This window comes from Rhineura floridana, chromosome 2, assembly GCF_030035675.1.
Source record: "Rhineura floridana isolate rRhiFlo1 chromosome 2, rRhiFlo1.hap2, whole genome shotgun sequence".
Lineage (NCBI taxonomy): Eukaryota > Metazoa > Chordata > Lepidosauria > Squamata > Rhineuridae > Rhineura > Rhineura floridana.
The window spans coordinates 158,243,109-158,261,270 of record NC_084481.1 but is presented as its reverse complement, the minus strand read 5'-3'; the positions used below and the strand labels follow the sequence as shown (position 1 = coordinate 158,261,270).

Sequence of the window (18,162 nt, the reverse complement as noted above, 5' to 3'; positions counted from 1 at the left end):
CTACATATTTTTGCCTAATATACACATTTTTGCAAAGCAACCCTCCCCACTATCATGTATATTTGTGTGAAATTTTCACTAATATGTGCATTTATCTACACTTTTTACACTAGTATATCCATTTTGTGACTGGAGAACTGCATTGCAAAATTTGAAAAAATGAATTTTGAAGGATGACTGTGTTTCAGTTTGCATATTGTTTCAGAAAGTGTGAATTAGGTAGGTTCACCTTTAAATGCAAACACAGACTAATTTCTCTGCCATTTCTACTCCTAAAACCAGTCCTTATTCAGATTGGCAAAAGAAAAGCTAATCAGACTTTAAAGCATTTAAATCTGGAGGAGTTGTGAATGTTTCCCTCTTATACACCCTATTACGAGATAAATGGAAACCAGGATTAATAGAAGTAGTTGGCCTCTTCTTGCCCAGAACAGGTGGTTTTGTTTTGTTAAATCAAAGCTAATATCTTGAGAATCACTGTGGTATAGGGGTTGGAGTGTCAGACTAGGACCAGGGAGCCTTATGTTCAAATCCCCACTCAGTTACAAAGTTTGTTGGGTGACCTTGTGCCAGTCCCAAATCTCAACCAACCTCACAGGATTGTTGTGTGGATAACATGGATGCAGGCAGAACTATGCATGTCTCCCTTAGTTCTTTGGAGGAAGGGAGCAATAAAAATGTAGTAACAAAATAAATAGCCATTATATCACACAGTTTATCAATCCAGTGTGAGAAGAGTGGATGATTTCCACTCACCAGAAAAAACATAGGTCACCAAAAACAAGTTAAAAAGGCAGTTCTTACACATAGAAAAATTAGTGGAACAAGCTTAGAGGCTTTTTCAATCAGGCAATGTATAACAAGAGCAATTTTGTTGTTGTTACAAAACTTAATCTCACATAAAAGTCTCACGTAAAGGATGGAACGACCTTGTTTGAGTGCATCTTTGCCAGCAAAATTGGCTGAACTGTATATGGATGAAGTATGATCTTGCAGGTCACATATAGCAGCAGCTTTCCCTAACAAAATTGCAAATATAGAGTTTGTAGAAGTGGTTTTTCATGTTCTTTCTAATGTCACATTGCTTCTGTAAGCAGGAAAAGAAGTAATACTTTAAGAAAAGGAAAAAAATAGCTGCCTTGGAAGTTTTTGCTGAAAGGAGGCATACAAATCTTTTAAATTAAAGTAAATAAATAGAAGCAAAGACAGAGATAACATAATTATAATGTTCTATATAATGTAATAACCAGATCATACTGTCTGCATGAATGATTAAAAACAAAGTTCTGCAGCTCAGATTATTGAGTTACAGGTGTACAAAGACATTCCATGAGATTTGTGTGATTAAAAAATGTTTGCAGATGATGCAGATAAAAGTGGTCACATATTCCCATTTCTGATGCAATGACTATTGATTGAGACAGAAGATTAAACATTCTGATGTCTTCCTCAAGGTAGGATTTGGATTTTTGAGAAAAACAAATAATTTTTCTGGCTATTCGGAAATAGCTACAGTTCTAAATGAAACTAAATGGCCACTTCAAATAAGAGCTGCTATGAAGTGGTTAAACTTAGCCTTTTCCATAGTGACCTCCTTACACAGAAATTAACTCTGAAGGTATAACAGGACTGTGGTTGTTTCAGGGATCGGGGGGGGGCCTTCAGCATTCAGTGGAGGGATCTTCAAGTTTGCAAGCCTTTTTGCATAGCAGCTACTGGCTGCCTCTCTGAGAAAAGCTGAATATGTCCCAGAGAATAAGACATGCTTTGGGACAATGCTGGATAAATGCTGTCAAGCTCAGTCATTTGCTGTCATCCCCAGCCTGAACATGAACAAAAATGCAGCAGCCCTCTGGGGCTTTAGGGCAATCTTGTAGTCATAATATTTGAATGCACTAAGGATCCTCAGACTGGAACGAGACAGATAATAGTTCATGCAGACAGGAGAAGGTGGTTTGAAAAATAGATTGTTCCTTGTGATATGTACACTCATCCCATTTTCACCTCTGTAAACATGTTTTGCAGGTTTCTGCTTTGTTTCAAAACACCTCTGGATATATATTGGGAAGCGCAATCTTTCTCAAACCTCTTTTAATACTCCAAAAGATAATTAAGTAATGGATGCAAAGATGTCCTGTTCCGATCAGAGCTCCTAAGTTCCTGCTGAAAGTGGGGCTTGGATTGGACAATGAATTTAAATGCAGTGTTGAATGCAAGTCCCACTAGGATCAGCTCCACTCGGGAGCTCCCTATCAGAATTCCCAAGTGGAGTTGATCCCCTGCCAAAAAAAGCCAGGGTTGCAAAGGAAGAATCCAAGGCATACTAGAGTGTACTCCCAATTCTTCATTTGAAGTTGAATCACCTGACATTATGACAGGTGAGTGACAGGTGGGTGGCCCACCTACCTACCAAAAATAACTCACTGAGGATTGGCCAGTTCTGGATCCCAGCCAAATCCAATTCCCCATCTCTGCTCTAACAGAAAGGGTAGAGAAGGCAATTCTTGCCAATTTCTGCTCTCACCAGCAGTTCCTTGTGCCATCTGTCTCACTGTTTTGGAGGATCCCTCAGCCCTCACAGACAGATTTTCATGGGTGCTGGGGGCTCCCTTTTCATGAGCAGAACTCTGCTCACAAGATCATTGGCTCCAATCTGAAACATATACTAGATCCTCCAGCCCAGTGTTTCTAGCTTTTGTTGTTATGTGCCTCCAAGTCGACTACGATTTATGGCGACCCTATGAATCAGCGACCTCCAAGAGCATCTGTCATGAACTACCCTGTTCAGATCTTGTAAGTTCAGGTCTGTGGCTTCCTTTATGGAATCAATCCATCTCTTGTTTGGCCTTCCTCTTTTTCTACTCCCTTCTGTTTTTCCCAGCATTATTGTCTTTTCTAGTGAATCATGTCTTCTCATGATGTGTCCAAAGTAGGACAAGCTCAGTTTCATCATTTTAGCTTCTAGTAACAGTTCTGGTTTAATTTGTTCTAACACCCAATTATTTGTCTTTTTCACGGTCCATGGTATCCGCAAAGCTCTTCTCCAACACCACATTTCAAATGAGTTTATTTTTCTCTTATCCGCTTTTTTCACTGTCCAACTTTCACATCCATACATAGAGATCGGGAATACCATGGTGTGAATGATCCTGACTTTAGTGTTCAGTGATACATCTTTGCATTTGAGGACTTTTTCTAGTTCTCTCACAGTTGCCCTCCCCAGTCCTAGCCTTCTTCTGATTTCTTGACTATTGTCTCCATTTTGGTTAATGACTGTGCCAAGGTATTGATAATCCTTGACAAGTTCAATGTCCTCATTGTCAACTGTAAAGTTACATAAATCTTCTGTTGTCATTACTTTAGTCTTTCTGACGTTTCTAGCTAGACATGTAAAAATTATGCTCTGTATAACCTTTGTGATGAATTTTTCTCTCAAAAGAATGTGTGTGTGCGCGCATGCATGTATGTGCGTGTGTGTATCTTGCCTTTCAATGCAGTGAATGCCAAGGTAGATTTTTATTTCACTTGCATCCTATATGCATCATGTGCTATGCAGAAGGAAAACAAGTGTGGCCCTGAAGCAATTGCAAACTGTAGCTGGGATTCAGAGGCTCCTTTTCATATGGGAGGCATTTCCCATTACACAAGTTACCATCTTGATTTATGTCACTCCCACAGGAGCCTCCAACCCACATCCCATAGCATACTAGAGGGTCCTCTGATGCTCAGTAGAGCCTTTCCAGGGAAAAGGCACAAGGGAGGAGGGGTGTAGTGAGAAAGCCCCATTTCTTCAGTGAAGTTCTGCTTACGGTTTCTGGATTCAATTCTATTTATTTATTTAATTATATCCCGCCCTTCCTCTCAGCAAGAGCCTAGGGTGGCAAACAGAAGCACTAAAAACACTTTAAAACATCATAAAACAGACTTTAAAATACATTAAAACAAAACATCTTAAAAACTTTTTTTTAAAAAAGCTTTCAAGACATCTTTTTAAAAAAAGGTTAAAAACACATTGGTGTTTTTTTTATTTATTTATTTATTTTTAAAACTTATATACCGCCCGACTAGCAATAGCTCTCTGGGCGGTGAACATAGATACAATAAAATACAATATAATACAAAACATCAGTCTAAAATCAAATTTCACAGTCTAAAAACAGCAAAGGCTAAAATCAAATTACAAACATTACAATCATTAACAAAAAATTAAAATGCCTCGGAGTAGAGAAAGGTTTTAACCTGGCACCGAAAGGATGATAGTGTCGGTGCCAGGCGAACCTCCTCGGGGAGTCTATTCCATAGTTTGGGGGCCACCACTGAGAAGGCCCTTGATCTTGTCACTGCCCTCCGGGCCTCCCTATGAGTCGGGACCCGGAGGAGGGCCTTTGTAGCAGACCGTAGTGTACGAGCCGGTTCATAGCGGGAGAGGCGTTCCGACAGATATTGAGGTCCCGTGCCGTATAAGGCTTTATAGGTTAATACCAACACTTTGAATTTGGCCCGGAAGTGTATTGGAAGCCAGTGCAAGCGGGCCAAAACAGGTGTTATATGGTCAGACCGCTTCGTTCTTGTTAGCAGTCTGGCCGCCGCATTTTGCACCAGCTGTAGCTTCCGAACCGTCTTCAGAGGTAGCCCTACGTAGAGCGCATTACAGTAATCCAAACGTGAGGTTACCAGAGCATGTACTACTGATGTAAGGTTTAGAAACATATTAAAAAGCAATCCCAACACAGATGCAGAAAGGAATAAGGTCTCAAAAGGCTTGTTGAAAGAGGAAGGTCTTCAATAGGTGCCGAAAAGATAACAGAGATGGCTCCTGTCTAATATTTAAGAGTAGGGAATTCCACAGGGTAGGTGCCGCCACACTAAAGGTTAAATAATTAGTTTAGAAGTAGTTATGTAAAGCAAAGCTAAAACACAAGGCTTTGCAGGAAGAGGGGCGGTGTACATAGCAGTTTTGAGTGAAGTCATATTTTTCTTGCTCTGCATATGCAAATAAAATGACTATGTAGGCGGTCTTTATTATTCCATAGCCTCAATACTAGAAAATTGAGAGAAGACCTTACTGTAGACATTGTCTACCTAAAAATGCATACCATTTGCAGTGCACATTGATAAAAGAGATCTAATATTTCCCTCTATTTCTTATATGACTGTTGATTTAAACAGAAACTCAACCCATTCTGCAGTCCAGATTTGCCAAAGCAAGAAACAGAATTTGAGACACAAGCATGAGAGTAAAGACAACCAGGACTGAAATTCAGATGTCAGTATTTTTCATCCTTGCAGCATGCCTCCCCAGAACAAGAGAGGAAGCTGACTTATACTGACTCAGACCCATGGACTGTCTAGCTTAGTATTGTCCGCATTGACTGGCAGTAGCTCTTCAGGCTTTCCGGCTGGAGTCTCTGTCAGCCCTACCTGGAGAAGCCAGGGATTTAACCTGGGACCTTCTGCATGCAAAGCAGATGCTCTGCCACTGAGCTATGGCCCTTCCCCAAAGGATCACAACACCTGCAGCCCACAGGCTTTACTTCCACTTGTGCTTCAAAGTTTCCAAATAAGAAGGCACAAATGGCAAACCATAAGCCCACCTTTTTTCATATTACCTCCTGAATACCAGCATTCTGCCTTAGAAACTCTTTTGACGCCTGCAGATCAGCCTTCTGAATTCATAGACTGCCATCTGGCAGTGAGCCAGCTCTGAAGTGACAGACAGGGCAGACAGGAGACCCCGGCCATCGAGCTCTCAGACTGAGTGATGTTTTAATGAGCACAGAAAGAAAGGACAGTGAAAGGAGCTTCATATCTATGCCGTGACTGCCAGGCTTGTTCTCAGACTGAAAGCGCCAACAGATCATGTTTTGGCCTCTTGCCATTAGAATCATAAATATTAGAGCAGGAAAAAATGTATTAGGTTCCATCCACCTCATCTGCGTTTCTCATGGACCAGCCATGGCTGTTTATTGTGGTCTACAGAGTCTATATTTATCCCATAGTTTGGATTCCCCCCTTTCATGAAAGATTTGATTTTTACTGCTAAGACAGAGATTGCATTTTTGTTGTCCAGTTCCATCCCCTCCTGTACAGTGAACTGCATGCAGATTTTCTCATGCAGGGGGAATATGGTATTATCCCCCCTGGAGTGGTAGCCTCCCAAAAGATAAAATAATTGCAATGTGTGCAGTGGTATAGCGAAGGAGAGGTTTTTTTAAACGTTCATTTTATGTTTTTTTCTTTTCTTAATTTATCTAGTGAGACTGTCACTTTTGGTGGTGAGATACTCTTCTCTTGGACCTACCAGGGAACATCCCTATATTTCAGCAGTTCCAAATACACTTGCCTTGCCAACAGACTAAGCAAGACAGAGAATGCATATCTCCTCACCCAAGCCATTGAACTGGTGCCTGAATTGCATGCAATCCTGACATGCGAACAACAAAGGGCCTTAAGAAAAAGAAGGGGGGGAAACTACCAATCAAATTAGAGTTAAGGGGAAAATACATTTTAAAATACAGAATTCATGTTTATAATAATTATCATATATACAAATCCTCCAATGAAAAATCTTTAGGAAGCCAAATCCTAGGTACCATATTTCAAGCTAAGCCAAATGTGTTTCTTTGATGCTGTATTAGGCCACTGATGGAGACCTTAAGAGGATTTGGCCTCTTAGGGATCTATTACTGGAGTGCTTGTATATATGGATAATTATTGGAGCGTTTGTACATATGATAATTATTTTTTGTAATAAGGAACTTGGTGTTTTTTTAAAAAACACATTGCTCTTCCCACCCCCAGCTCTGGTTTTGGATGTAGTTCTATTATCAGTAGTTTCCAGACTTCTTGTCCTTAATAGATAAAACATCTTGAATTAACATGTATTTTGTTAAAAACAACAACAACCAGCACTGTAAAACTGAAAAGGAAGAGAAGAAAGATTTCAGTAGTAAATTTAGGTGAAGTAAAACAAATACTGGTTTAAAAAAGGAGAAACAACTTAAACATTAGATAGCTCTATTTGTTGCTATAGCAACTTAATACTTTGTTACAAAATTCACAGGGCTGTCTGGAGACACACATTTGAGGGTTGGATTCACATCTGACCCTATACTATTCTCCCACCTTTCAACACTGCTCGTGGCTCAGGTTGTGGCAGCTTGCACTTCAGATGAAGGCAGTGTAGTGCCAGCCCAACCTTCTCCATGCCACACTTTCCCACATCAAAAGATGGCTCCTAATGGTTTTGACTTTAACAATCACAGCTGGATATGCCCTTGGCGTTCAATCATCTGCAATTTAAATCTCATGTTTTCAGTGATGCTTACTCCCAAGTAAGTACACAGAATTCTAGGCTGATGTCAGCTGTGACTGGTGAAACTATGGCAGTCTTTCACGGATTGTCACAGGATCTCCTTGGTGTTTGGATTTCAACTGCTACCCTCCCTGTTTATAATCTGTTTCAATTTGAGTGTGAATAAGCTACAGTGCTGAACCAACTCTCACCTTGGAAAGCAGTTTTTAAAATGCTTCAGCTAAAATGTTATCCCTTTCACTTTTAAAATTTTTTTTTAGATATGACAACTCAACTGAAAATCCAGCTTTTGTTTGGCTTCCTATGCCAAATCGCCTGCCCTGTTGTGTATGGCTTCCCTGCTGATTCTGGAACGGAGTTCCGGTCTGCTTTCTCTGTTGCTAGAACCAGCAGCATGGAAGGAAGCACTGAAATGGTGATCACGTTTGACAAAGTCTATGTGAACATTGGTGGTGACTTTGACCCCAAAGCTGGATTATTTCGATGTCGTATCCCTGGAGCCTATTACTTCTCCTTCACAGTTGGGAAGTACCCCAAGAAAAACTTGTCAGTCATGCTGATGAGAAACAAGAATGAGGTTCAAGCAATTGTCTATGATGAACATCACCGTAAAGAGCGGAAGGTTGCCAGCCAGAGTGCTATGTTGCAGTTGGACTATGGTGACACAGTGTGGCTGCGTTTACATGGAGATCCCAAGTATGCACTCTACAGCAATGTGGGCCCCTATACAACTTTCAATGGGTACCTCATCTATCCAGACACCTCTAGCTATTTTCAAAACAGTGTTGGCTCCCAGGAGCCAGGAGTTGCTTCACCTCATGTGATTCAACAACTTTCCATGAAGCAGAATGAAGTCTCAGAGAGACAACATCTTTTTTCCAACCAGCTAAGCAGATCACAGGATACTCATTCAGCCTTTTCTGCTGCCCGTTCTGAAAGCCTCCTAGGGTCAGATGAGAAGCAAATCCAGCATGAGCCAATCACATTTGACACAGAATTTGTGAACATTGGAAAAGATTTCAATTTCTCAACTGGCATCTTTACATGTCGTGTTCCAGGCGCCTACTATTTCTCCTTCACCATTGGCAAGATGCCCTTCAAAACCATGTCAGTGAAACTGATGAAGAACCACAATGAGGTTCAAGCTATGATCTATGATGACAACCACTCAAAAAGGCGTGAGATGCAGAGCCAGAGTATCATGTTGCCTTTGCAATATGGTGACACTGTCTGGCTCTACAGCCACCAGCATGATGGCTACGGTGCCTATAGCAACCATGGAAAGTACATCACCTTTACTGGATTCCTGGTCTATCCCGAGACAAAACCACCTCCAGACGCCAACATGTCCCCAGGGTCAAGAATCTAGACATAAATACAAAAGTAACATAAGAGAAGTCAAGATGCAGCAGACCTGTGGTGCAGGTCCGGGATGGACGTCATCTTTTACATGACAATGTTAAGAGCATGCTATTGTATGTCCAGTGCATTCCTTACAGTGCACACTTGTGTCCTAACTGCAGAGCCATTGTTGTTTCTCCCATTCATTTACAGAATGACCTTCACGGGATGTGTGTGTTTTGTTCATTATTGATGTTCAATTTAAGCATAAAGCATGAGGTAGTTTGGAGAGTAGAAGAAATAGGGGCAGTGAAATGAGATGTGAATAAAGGAACAGCTTACAAAAATTACTGGAAGAGTTTGTGAAAAACCTCTGTACAAGGCACTTGGAAGTTGAAAACATCCACTGCAAATGCAGACAAATATCCAGATAGATTGACATATGTAATGAAAACAATGAACTCAATAAAATCCTAAGAGAAAAGGTACTGGGTTTGCTTATATGTTTTGATGCAGTGTTATTAGATCAGACAGTTGCGTTATTCAGCAGTTCATGGACCATGGTAGAGCTGCCAATTATTAAAGAATGTGTAACTGTTTGGTTAAAAAGATAGATGATCAATAACAAGCACTAGCTAGTTTATATAAATGTGAATACTGCTAAAATCTCAATATTGAAGGAAGTGTAATGGTAGCATTATCTACCAGTCATTGTAATCTTCTTCCATAACAAACTGGAACCAAAATAGTCTTAAAGAATAACACAACACACATGTGCTCTTAACTAGCCCCAGCAATTAAAATTGCCCTCTTCTGATTAATCAATTAAATACCTAGGATGAAATTCCAATTGTTTCTGTACATTAGCAGAATGGACAGTGTTGATGGAACAGATTTCCCTTTCACCTAAAATCTGATCCAGAGGGTTGGGGGATCCTCTAGAACAAGACTGGGGGAGTACAGAGGACTGCAGGAGAGACAAGTTCCATCATGTATGATGTTGGATGTGATCCACTGTGGATTCATCCGCTACTTAAAGCATCTGGCCTCTGTGTGTGCACACATGTTTTTTAACACAATAATGCCTTGGTTATTGTATGGATGGATGACGCAGAAACAGTCTTCAACAGATGGATTATGTCCCTGCAAAGCAAATCAGTTATGTCCACATTAATAGGCTTTGAGCTACATATGGGCTATTATTTAAGCCAGGCATACCTCTACTGAGCAATCCTACGTGGTTGCCTGGAGTAGCACTTTATCAGCAAATGAAACAGACTCAACCCTGCTAAGTTCCCTCTGTGGGATACATTTTTCTTCTGTTTTAAACAGTTGTTCCCATGTTTAGATGCTGGGGCATCTATGTGCTGCAGACTCAGCATGCTTTATTTTGACCAATACAATTGTACATTTTCTTGGTGTAGAATTGGGACATTCTGGCACAGGCACCTGTTAAAACCCAGTTCTACATACAAACAATAATGAGTAATGAAGCTAAAAAGGCACAGGGCAGATATTTCTTGGTTAAGATAATACTGTCACAAGTTTATATATTCACAGTTTACAATGTAACATAGCTTTTATTAGCAGGTTTCGGGTTGAATATAGGCAACACCTTAGTCTCATTTGTTTACAAATGACATTAATGAATACCATGCAGACACCTGTCTAAAAAGCACACTCTTAATATGTTAAACTCCCACAAATGTTTGATATCACAATTCAGTTATGACTTCCACAGTACACTGCTTATCGCTCAAAGCATTTCCTACTCATTTCTGAAGACAAGCCAGCTAGCATGCTCATGGGGTATTCAGCCGTTAAAGTGGCAGGTCATGGAACAGACATTTTAGATGTGCTAGCCTCTTCCTTCAAATGGTCTGGATGACAAACATTGTAGAGAGAATCCTTCTCCAACAAAGTGGGGTTTTCAGAGCAAATTGTACAATACACACCTGAAGACATTTATATTGTACAAGAAGAAACACTAAGCTGGAAGGACTCCCCACTGATCCTTCAGTCCTATCTCCGTCATTCTGAGCATCCAATATATAATGGCTCCTCAACTAATGCTCGCCACAATTTCCTTAAAAAGCTTCCTGCTATGTAGATAGCTGTTCTTTTGGTAAACAGTTCTTACAATTAGCAAGCTCTTCCTAGTTTTTAACATAGGTCTGCTTTCTTGTGATTTTCACTACATGTAAAATTGCAGTGTAATTTTCACTACATGCAAAAATGCCAACTGTTCTCCGACAACGCCCACTAATCAGGGGCATACAGCCCCTTTTGCATCCGAAACCCAGTCCTAATCAACAGCAAAGTACCATCTGAAATGCAAGTCCTATAGAAAGAGTAGTGCAAAGGTACCAGGCTTTGAGCAATGTGCTAGTCATAGAAATCCAATGAAAAGCTAAGCAGTCTTACAACACTGGAGAAAACAAAACACGAATGGCAACACTTCTGTGCACATTTCTGGAAAATGGGAAAGAGATTCATGAACCTAAAAAGTATATGTGCATATTTATTTGCATATAAAAGTGATGTAGGACCAAAAATTTCACTTTATGGATGAAATTCTCTCTGGGTCATGGCTAGGCTGGACCGATATAATTTCTTCAGTGCTGAAATATAGACGGGCATTTCCTGCCAAGGCTTTGAGGCTAGAAGCTGAACAGAATCCATAGATTCCTTAGGACAGAATCGTTTGCAGAGCTCACGGATTACTTCAATAACCAGCTGAGAGAAAAGTTTGATCCAGAGGTTTTTCTCCAGGCCTTGGATGGAGCGAATTTGGTAAGCACAGTAGACAGTGGTAAAGATGATACGCTCAAATTCCTCTGGAGTTACAGGGGTGTCAGACTGTGAAAGATGATCCAGGTACTCCTCAATCCCAGTTGGGGTTTTTTGAATCTCATGCTGAAAGATCCAAAGTAATCGCTTTATGGGACGCAGTGAGGCCAACTCCTCATCTGTAGCTTTGACCGTCTCATTGGTCATCATTTCAATTCCTCCCCAAAGTAACTGAAAAAGAATGAGTGGAAATGAGGTCAGTGGACAGTTCTTCTGTGTGTTTATGAGTGATCATTCTTGAGAATTATTTTTTGCTCAACACAGATTGGTTAGTGGCCAGGAGGGTGGAATTTGTCTTCTGCGCTAGCATGTGACTTGACTTACTTGGTTGAATCATATGGATTGTGTTATTAAACTGTTCCTAAAACCATTCAGCCACCCTTGCATAAGGCTTCTTGTGTACTCTTCTCTGTTCATAGTACTCTATAATCTAGCTAAGATTGGTTCTTGAGAGTTAAGGTGATAAAAAGGATACTTAACAAATAGGAGTCCTGTCTTTAGGCCACTGCAGGGATGAGGAACCTGTGGCCCTCCAGATATTGTTGGACTACAATTCCCATCGTCCCTGACTACTGGCCATGCTGACTGGGGCTGATGGAAGGTGAAGCCCAACAACATCTGGAGGAGCACAGGTTCCCCATGCCTAGGCTAGAGGTTGGGCTAAATTAACTTTAGCTCCATTCCAGCCCTGTGATTCTATACAACCAACCCCTTATCCAAACTTTTCCCTCCCAGGATAGCCTGCACCCGTCTACAGGCACCTTTTGCAACCTGGATGCATTTTGGACCTCTAGACTTTCCACTGTCTACTGCCATCCTACGATTGACCACTGCACTGCAGATGGAGTGATGGATCATCAAGATAATATTGTTCACAAACACAGGAATTATGCTTTTGTAGAACTATCCGATGCCACTTCATTCTTGCTCCTAAGACAGATTGGTTTCTTGCATTCCCATTTCTAGTACTTCAACACAAATAAAAAGGGCAAAAAGTTTTGGTACAGGCTATGCTAAGCTCACTAAGTGAGGACTACTGACTTAGAATACTTATCTCCAACTGGTTGCTTGAGACCACAAAATTAATTATGCCTCAATGTAAGGTGGGTTGCATCACTGGTACCGCCCCCATTTTGGTGCTTGTGGTGTTGTGTGCATGTATATTTACAGGAAAGAGAAAGAGTGCAGAAGATATATATCTACACATACTCTCTTAAATATTAAGCATGGATTCCCTGTTGAAGGCTAATGGTGGCTAATTTCCAGTTCTGAAAGGTGAAGACTATTGCCTTAAGAAATACTGCAGCTAAAGAAAGTGATAAAATAACAAATGTTGGCAGCCCAGTAATGAATGTGTTCTTTGTCACTCATGCGTGTACAATTAGCCTGTTGTACAATCACAGAGTTCAGACTCATTCCTTCTCTCTTTTCTATAGCACTGCCTCAGTTGAATGAGCAGAAGTAGCCCAAGGGTGCCATCTTGTGGGCCATAGTTTAGACAAGCAAAAAGTACTGTTTCTCAGGCGTTCCAATTACCCAGACTGACGTTTCAGCCAATGCGTGAGCTGAAGCAAGTAAAAGAGAACCTGAGATCCTTAGTAATGTGAAGCTTCTGTAAACAAGGTGATACGCAGTATAACAATCTGTAGAAAAACTGAAGAGGCAAGGAAACTTAGTGTGCACGCATAGGTTCTCACAAATCAGAGAAACCAGGAATATTGAGGGCCAATACTGAGGGCTCCCGCACCCTATAGAGAACTCAGAGCTTGGAAAAGTTACTTTTTTGAACTACAGCTCCCATCAGCCTAATCCAGTGGTCATGTTGCCTAGGGCTGATGGGAGTTGTAGTTCAAAAAAGTAACTTTTCCAAGCTCTGCATTTGCCCCAGGCATTAGTAGCAGTAGCCAGCTGCTATGGTAGAGCATCAGCTTTGCATGCCCCAGGTTCAATCCCCAGCATCTTCGGGTAGGGCTGGGAAATATTCCCTTTCCGAAACCATGGAGAGCTGCTGCCGGGTAGTTTTGACAATAATGAACAATTGGTCTGACTCAGAATAAGGCAGCTTCCTAAATTCCTGGAGGCCTGACAGCCATCTTCACACCCTGCCTATCCACATTCTACAGTACTAAAGAAGGCGCAGAAGCAATGTCATTCTTACTACACAATAATAATCACACTACTCCACCTGGCGCCAACAAAATGAAAGGCTGGGGCAGTTGTAGGCCCAGAAGGTGGAGCTGCAATGACACCAGCAGGGTTGATTGGGGAGGTAGCATATAATAGGCAGTGCTATGGGTAGAGCTTTGGTCTATAAAGGATGCCAGAGGCTACTGAATCCACCAGTTCTTTTTCTTAAGGTATTGGTTTTGCTTAAATTACCTCTAGTATGATGTCAGCATTCTCAACCCCATTTGTCTCTGCAAGATCCTTCAGGTGAATGTGTTCATCTGGAAAAACAATAGCAGTAGAAAAGAGTGATTTCTTTAAAACTCAACATCTCTTCACTCATCCTCTACACATATATAACTATGCCTCTCTGATGTTTCTTTTATTGTTTTAGAAATTAACATGAGGTAAAAATCATGGTTATAATAATTGTTATACCACAGTATTTCAAGCAAAAATACAATCCATCAAAACACAAAATAAAAAATGCAAGGATCTTTTTGCCCTTTTAAATTTTCCTGTGAAAGGTCATTGCTGTTTGCATTCTGACTGCCTCTGCTCTGTAAATGAAAGGCATGAGCACATATCTGCACCTTAAAGCACTACTATACCACTTTAAAATGTCATGGCTTCCCCCAAAGCATAATGGGAGCTCTAGTTTGTTAATGGTGCTGAGAACTGTTAGGAGACCCTGCTCCTTGCACAAAGCTACAATTCTCAGAATTCCTTGAGAAGAGGGATTGATCGTTAAACCACTCTGGGAAACCTTAAACTGCAGCTTGCAGAATTCAGGATGGGGGGGAGCCATGGCTAACAGTGCTTTAAATGTAAGGTACAGATGTCACCTGACAGGAGGGAGGATTGGGAATGATGCCACACAAACAAATGGAGCCTTATTTCTGCTAGCAGCCTCTCCGTTCAGTGTTCCAATATAATCACAACTGCCCCACAACCATTGGACTAAGGCAGGGGTGAGGCTCCTCGAGGCCTTCCAGAACTTTCTATCTGGCCAAACCTCCCCTCCAGCCTATACTCCTCACTTGCCCTATTCTGTGACCAACTTGAGTGTTTTTGCCTGGCTGAAGCGTGTCCATGAATTGTAATAATGGTTCTTGTGTGCCAGGATGGAGGAATGTGTAGGTAGGTAAGTAGAAACTCTGACTTTTCCATGACTGAAATGGAGCCCAATGTATAAAGGTAGAAGTCGCATCGCATCCATTCCTCCATCCACTTTTGCCTCTGACTCCACCCACTAGGACCATGTGTCCCTCCCTTCCAAAGGTTAATACAGCCCTTGGACTGAAAACACTTCCCCTGCCCCTGGACTATGACAGGCATAGAGATGTGAAGGCCTGGAAAAAAAAGTTTCCCCCCATCTTTTTCTGTCTCCCCCCCCCCCAGATAAAAGTAGTGGGGTCCAATTTTTCTAGGCCTTCACATCTCTAGCGTGTGTCAGGGGCTGTAGTAGACATAGGCAAGGCTTCACCTGACCTTTGAGACTGAGTGCAATCCTATGCATGACTACTCATAAGTAAGGCCCATCAACTTCAAAGGGATCTATTCCTAGGAAAATGTGTCAAGGATTGCAGTCTGAGATATGTGTAGATATAGCTAATGGAATATATTGCGATGATTGCAATAGCAACTTGGAAATATTTGGTTCAAAAAATGCAAGTTACTGTGAGCGAAGTAGCCTGTTTTAAGGTCGTGCACCTCCCTCATTTCCTGTGGTGTATATTGTTTTAACTTTGCATGCTAAGTTATATTAAAGGCTTATCCAATTATTTTATGTATTCTTACTTAATTGGTTCTGTGCTCAGCATTTTTGTTCTGTTTATATATTTTTAGTTATTTATTTTTAGACAATTTATATACCACAGTCACAATAACCTAAGCAGTGTACAAGAAATACAATAGAGAGGAGATAAAAATCAGTTTATAAAATCAGTTTTCAAGTGAAACTTCTGCTGGAATTAAAAAAAACCTTCAGTAGGCATTGGAAGTTCAACAGGGAGGGGGAATGTACTTCATTGTTAGATCAGGGGTGGGGAACCAATGGCGTTCCAAACGGTGAACTACAAACGGTGAGCCAGCAAACATAACAAATGGTCAGTGATGATGATGGGAGTTGTAGTTCAGCAACTTCTGGAAGGCCACAAGTTTCCTGTCCCTGGGCTAGATGAATCAGTTTGCATATGTATATATACATATAGCTACTTGGATGATAAGTTATACAGTATAGCTGTTTTCTTTGCTGGGGGTTATGGGAGGCAGTACCAGGTCATGTTTTGCAAGAGAAGTTGCATCTCTGTGCCAATACATACAGAAGCAGGTCTGGAGTACATCACTGTGAAGTCCAAAGTCAGGTAGGTGCCCTTGAGAATCTTGCACAGAAAGCGTCAATGTACCGCTGGAGTGAAAAAGCAAATGGGAGCTTCTGATCTACAGCATTTTCATTACTGATGCAGAGGTGAAAAGGAAAAGTTAAGGTTCTTAACCCACAGCAGCAAAAGAAGAGTTAGGGTATGGCTGGAGAAAAGTATTTTCTGAAATTAACCTTTGGGACTACTAGATTAAGCTAGGAAGTGGCTGTAATAAATATAACATCTGTTGTTTTTGCAGCTTTTCTTATTGTAAACAACTTCCAGCTTTCCATTCTAGAGTAATTCTCCCCAGAGATGCAGAGGAGCGTTCACAGAAGTGATGAGACCATGGACTTTTGTTTAGAGGAGACTGTGCCTCCAGCCAGGTTGCAGGCTCTCTGATCAAAGCCAGATGTCTTTGATTTTGGATTAAAGCTCAGTTCGGAGCTGCATTTTGTTTCTGCTTAATACAGAATTCGGAGAGACTTTTGGGACCGAAAAGGCAGGATAGAAATATTCTAATAAAATAAAATAAAAGCATAATTGTGAAGGTAGCATAATTCTCAATAGCTGCTTTTTCTAGAAAGCATGTGAACGGAGTGTGTGAAAACCCAGTAGAGTGTATATCTGTCTTTCATTGACTCATGATAAGAAGAGTTCAGGTCCTTCTCTTTGGGTTGATACTCTCCGCCTCTGCACCCCCCTTCCCAATCAGATGCTCTGGACCATTTACAGCTACGCAAGAGGCAAAAGGCAAAGGTGCATAGGAAGATAGGAAGCTGTTTTACACCGAGCCAGACCCATCGGTCCATCTAGCTCAATATTGTCTACACTAACTGGCAGCGGTTCTCCAGGGTTTCAAGCAGGAGCCTCTCCCACACCCTCCTGGAGATGCTGGGGATTGAACCAGGGACCTTTGGCATGCAAAGCAGATGCTCTACGACCTTTCCCCATGCAGAAGGACTCTCATCACCAAGCTGGGAAAGGCTTCATCTGTTGAACACACAACTGTTAAAAGCACAGACACTCCCTCAAAAGGGGGGGGGGAGGACCCTTTGGAAAATGTAAATGTCATTCTCTTCCTGGTTTCCATTACAGCTGCTGGGGTATATTTGTCACAAGTGTACTGTGTCTTGTAGTAGTTGCATGTAACAGAGGGAATTTTGCTGAATACAGTTCATCCTCCGGTAACTACAGAAGTAGGTTACATTGCACTTGCCAGACTTTTTCCATCTATGCAGTTACTGAAGGCACAGCAACCCTTTCTTGTATTTAATCAGATAACTACAGCCCAAAATAAAGCCTATGAAAACCCTATACTGGCACTCCTGCACAAAGCAGCCTGAACAACTACATTGATAACAGCATGCATATATTGAGTGTGTGTTGCAAAGCAGCCTTTGCCAGTGCAGGTGCACTTCCTACCTGTCTGTCTCCGGGATCCAGCCAACACACAGAGAATCAGAGCTGCCCATAAGCAGGTTCCAAAGGGCAGCTGGAGCATCTGAGCCATGTCAGGAAGACTCCTTACCCCCTTCTGCTGATAAAACACTTTGGGTGAACCTAATGTTGTTTACTGTAGTGAGTTTATTTTTCCTCTCCTTTCAGTCCCAGAAGTCACTGCTGATACAGTTGGCCTCTCCAGTTCCAGCCCAGGGAAGGACTTGTAGTTGAATTCCCAGTTCCTAAAGGCTCCAGATTCTCTAAATGCTCTGCCAACACAAGTCCCATTTATTTCCACTTGGAGCATCAGGCTGTTCCTTATTTTGTTTTTGGCATGCCATATTAAGACTTTCTGATTACCCCCTCCCCAAAGAAGCCATTAATTTTTTAAAAAAGGAAGACCGTGTTTTTAATAACTAAGGATTTATATTGACAGTTTGAAATGTACATGGCCATAAACTAGTCCTCCTTAAAAAGGCCAGTTGATGCTGCCCAAAGACAATGGGAGCAGGCTGCAGCTTGTTTCGCTTTGCTTTAGTCATTCTTTTTCCTTAATATTTGCTTTCCAGCATTGAAATACAAGAGAAATTCTTACATGCCACAGGAGGGTGGAGCTGGCAAATCTATGCCAGAATGCATTCATCAGAGGGAAGACAGGTCATTTCTTTGGCTCTGCAGCATTGA

The 18,162-nt window shown here is 41.4% G+C and overlaps 2 protein-coding genes across 4 annotated transcripts in view; one reads left to right on the top strand and one right to left on the bottom strand.

The window, feature by feature from the left end:
- Positions 1–9,233, top strand: part of C1QTNF4 (C1q and TNF related 4) — a 22,889-nt gene extending 13,656 nt beyond the window's left edge. The window contains exon 2 of one of the 2 annotated variants that reach the window (XM_061611022.1): positions 7,576–9,233. In XM_061611022.1, coding sequence (XP_061467006.1) covers positions 7,578–8,684 — 1,107 coding nt within the window. In that variant the 5' untranslated portion in view covers positions 7,576–7,577 and the 3' untranslated portion in view covers positions 8,685–9,233. The remainder of the gene's footprint in view (positions 1–7,575) is intronic. The other variant, XM_061611021.1, reaches the window with a different exon arrangement.
- FAM180B (family with sequence similarity 180 member B) lies at positions 4,130–18,162 on the bottom strand. Of its 2 annotated transcripts, XM_061611026.1 has the most exons (4): positions 18,074–18,162; positions 15,997–16,082; positions 13,886–13,953; positions 4,130–11,677 (listed from the first exon to the last, which is right to left on the bottom strand). In XM_061611026.1, the coding sequence occupies exons 1-4, from the start codon at positions 18,115–18,117 to the stop codon at positions 11,219–11,221; spliced, it is 657 nt and encodes a 218-aa protein (XP_061467010.1). In that variant the 5' UTR covers positions 18,118–18,162; the 3' UTR covers positions 4,130–11,218. The 2 variants fall into 2 exon arrangements, with proteins under 2 accessions (XP_061467010.1, XP_061467011.1); XM_061611027.1 differs by lacking the exons at positions 15,997–16,082; positions 18,074–18,162 and adding an exon at positions 17,461–17,750.

What these genes read in the sequence shown, in the direction of transcription:
- FAM180B (XM_061611026.1), bottom strand. Translation starts at nt 18,117, where the DNA reads ATGCATTCTGGCATAGATTTGCCAGCTCCACCCTCCTGTGGCAT. An exon ending in GCTCCACCCTCCTGTGGCAT is followed by an intron (nt 16,083 to 18,073) that starts GTAAGAATTTCT and finishes TTTTCACTCCAG; the next exon opens with CGGTACATTGACGCTTTCTG. An exon ending in ATGCTGACATCATACTAGAG is followed by an intron (nt 11,678 to 13,885) that starts GTAATTTAAGCA and finishes ATTCTTTTTCAG; the next exon opens with TTACTTTGGGGAGGAATTGA.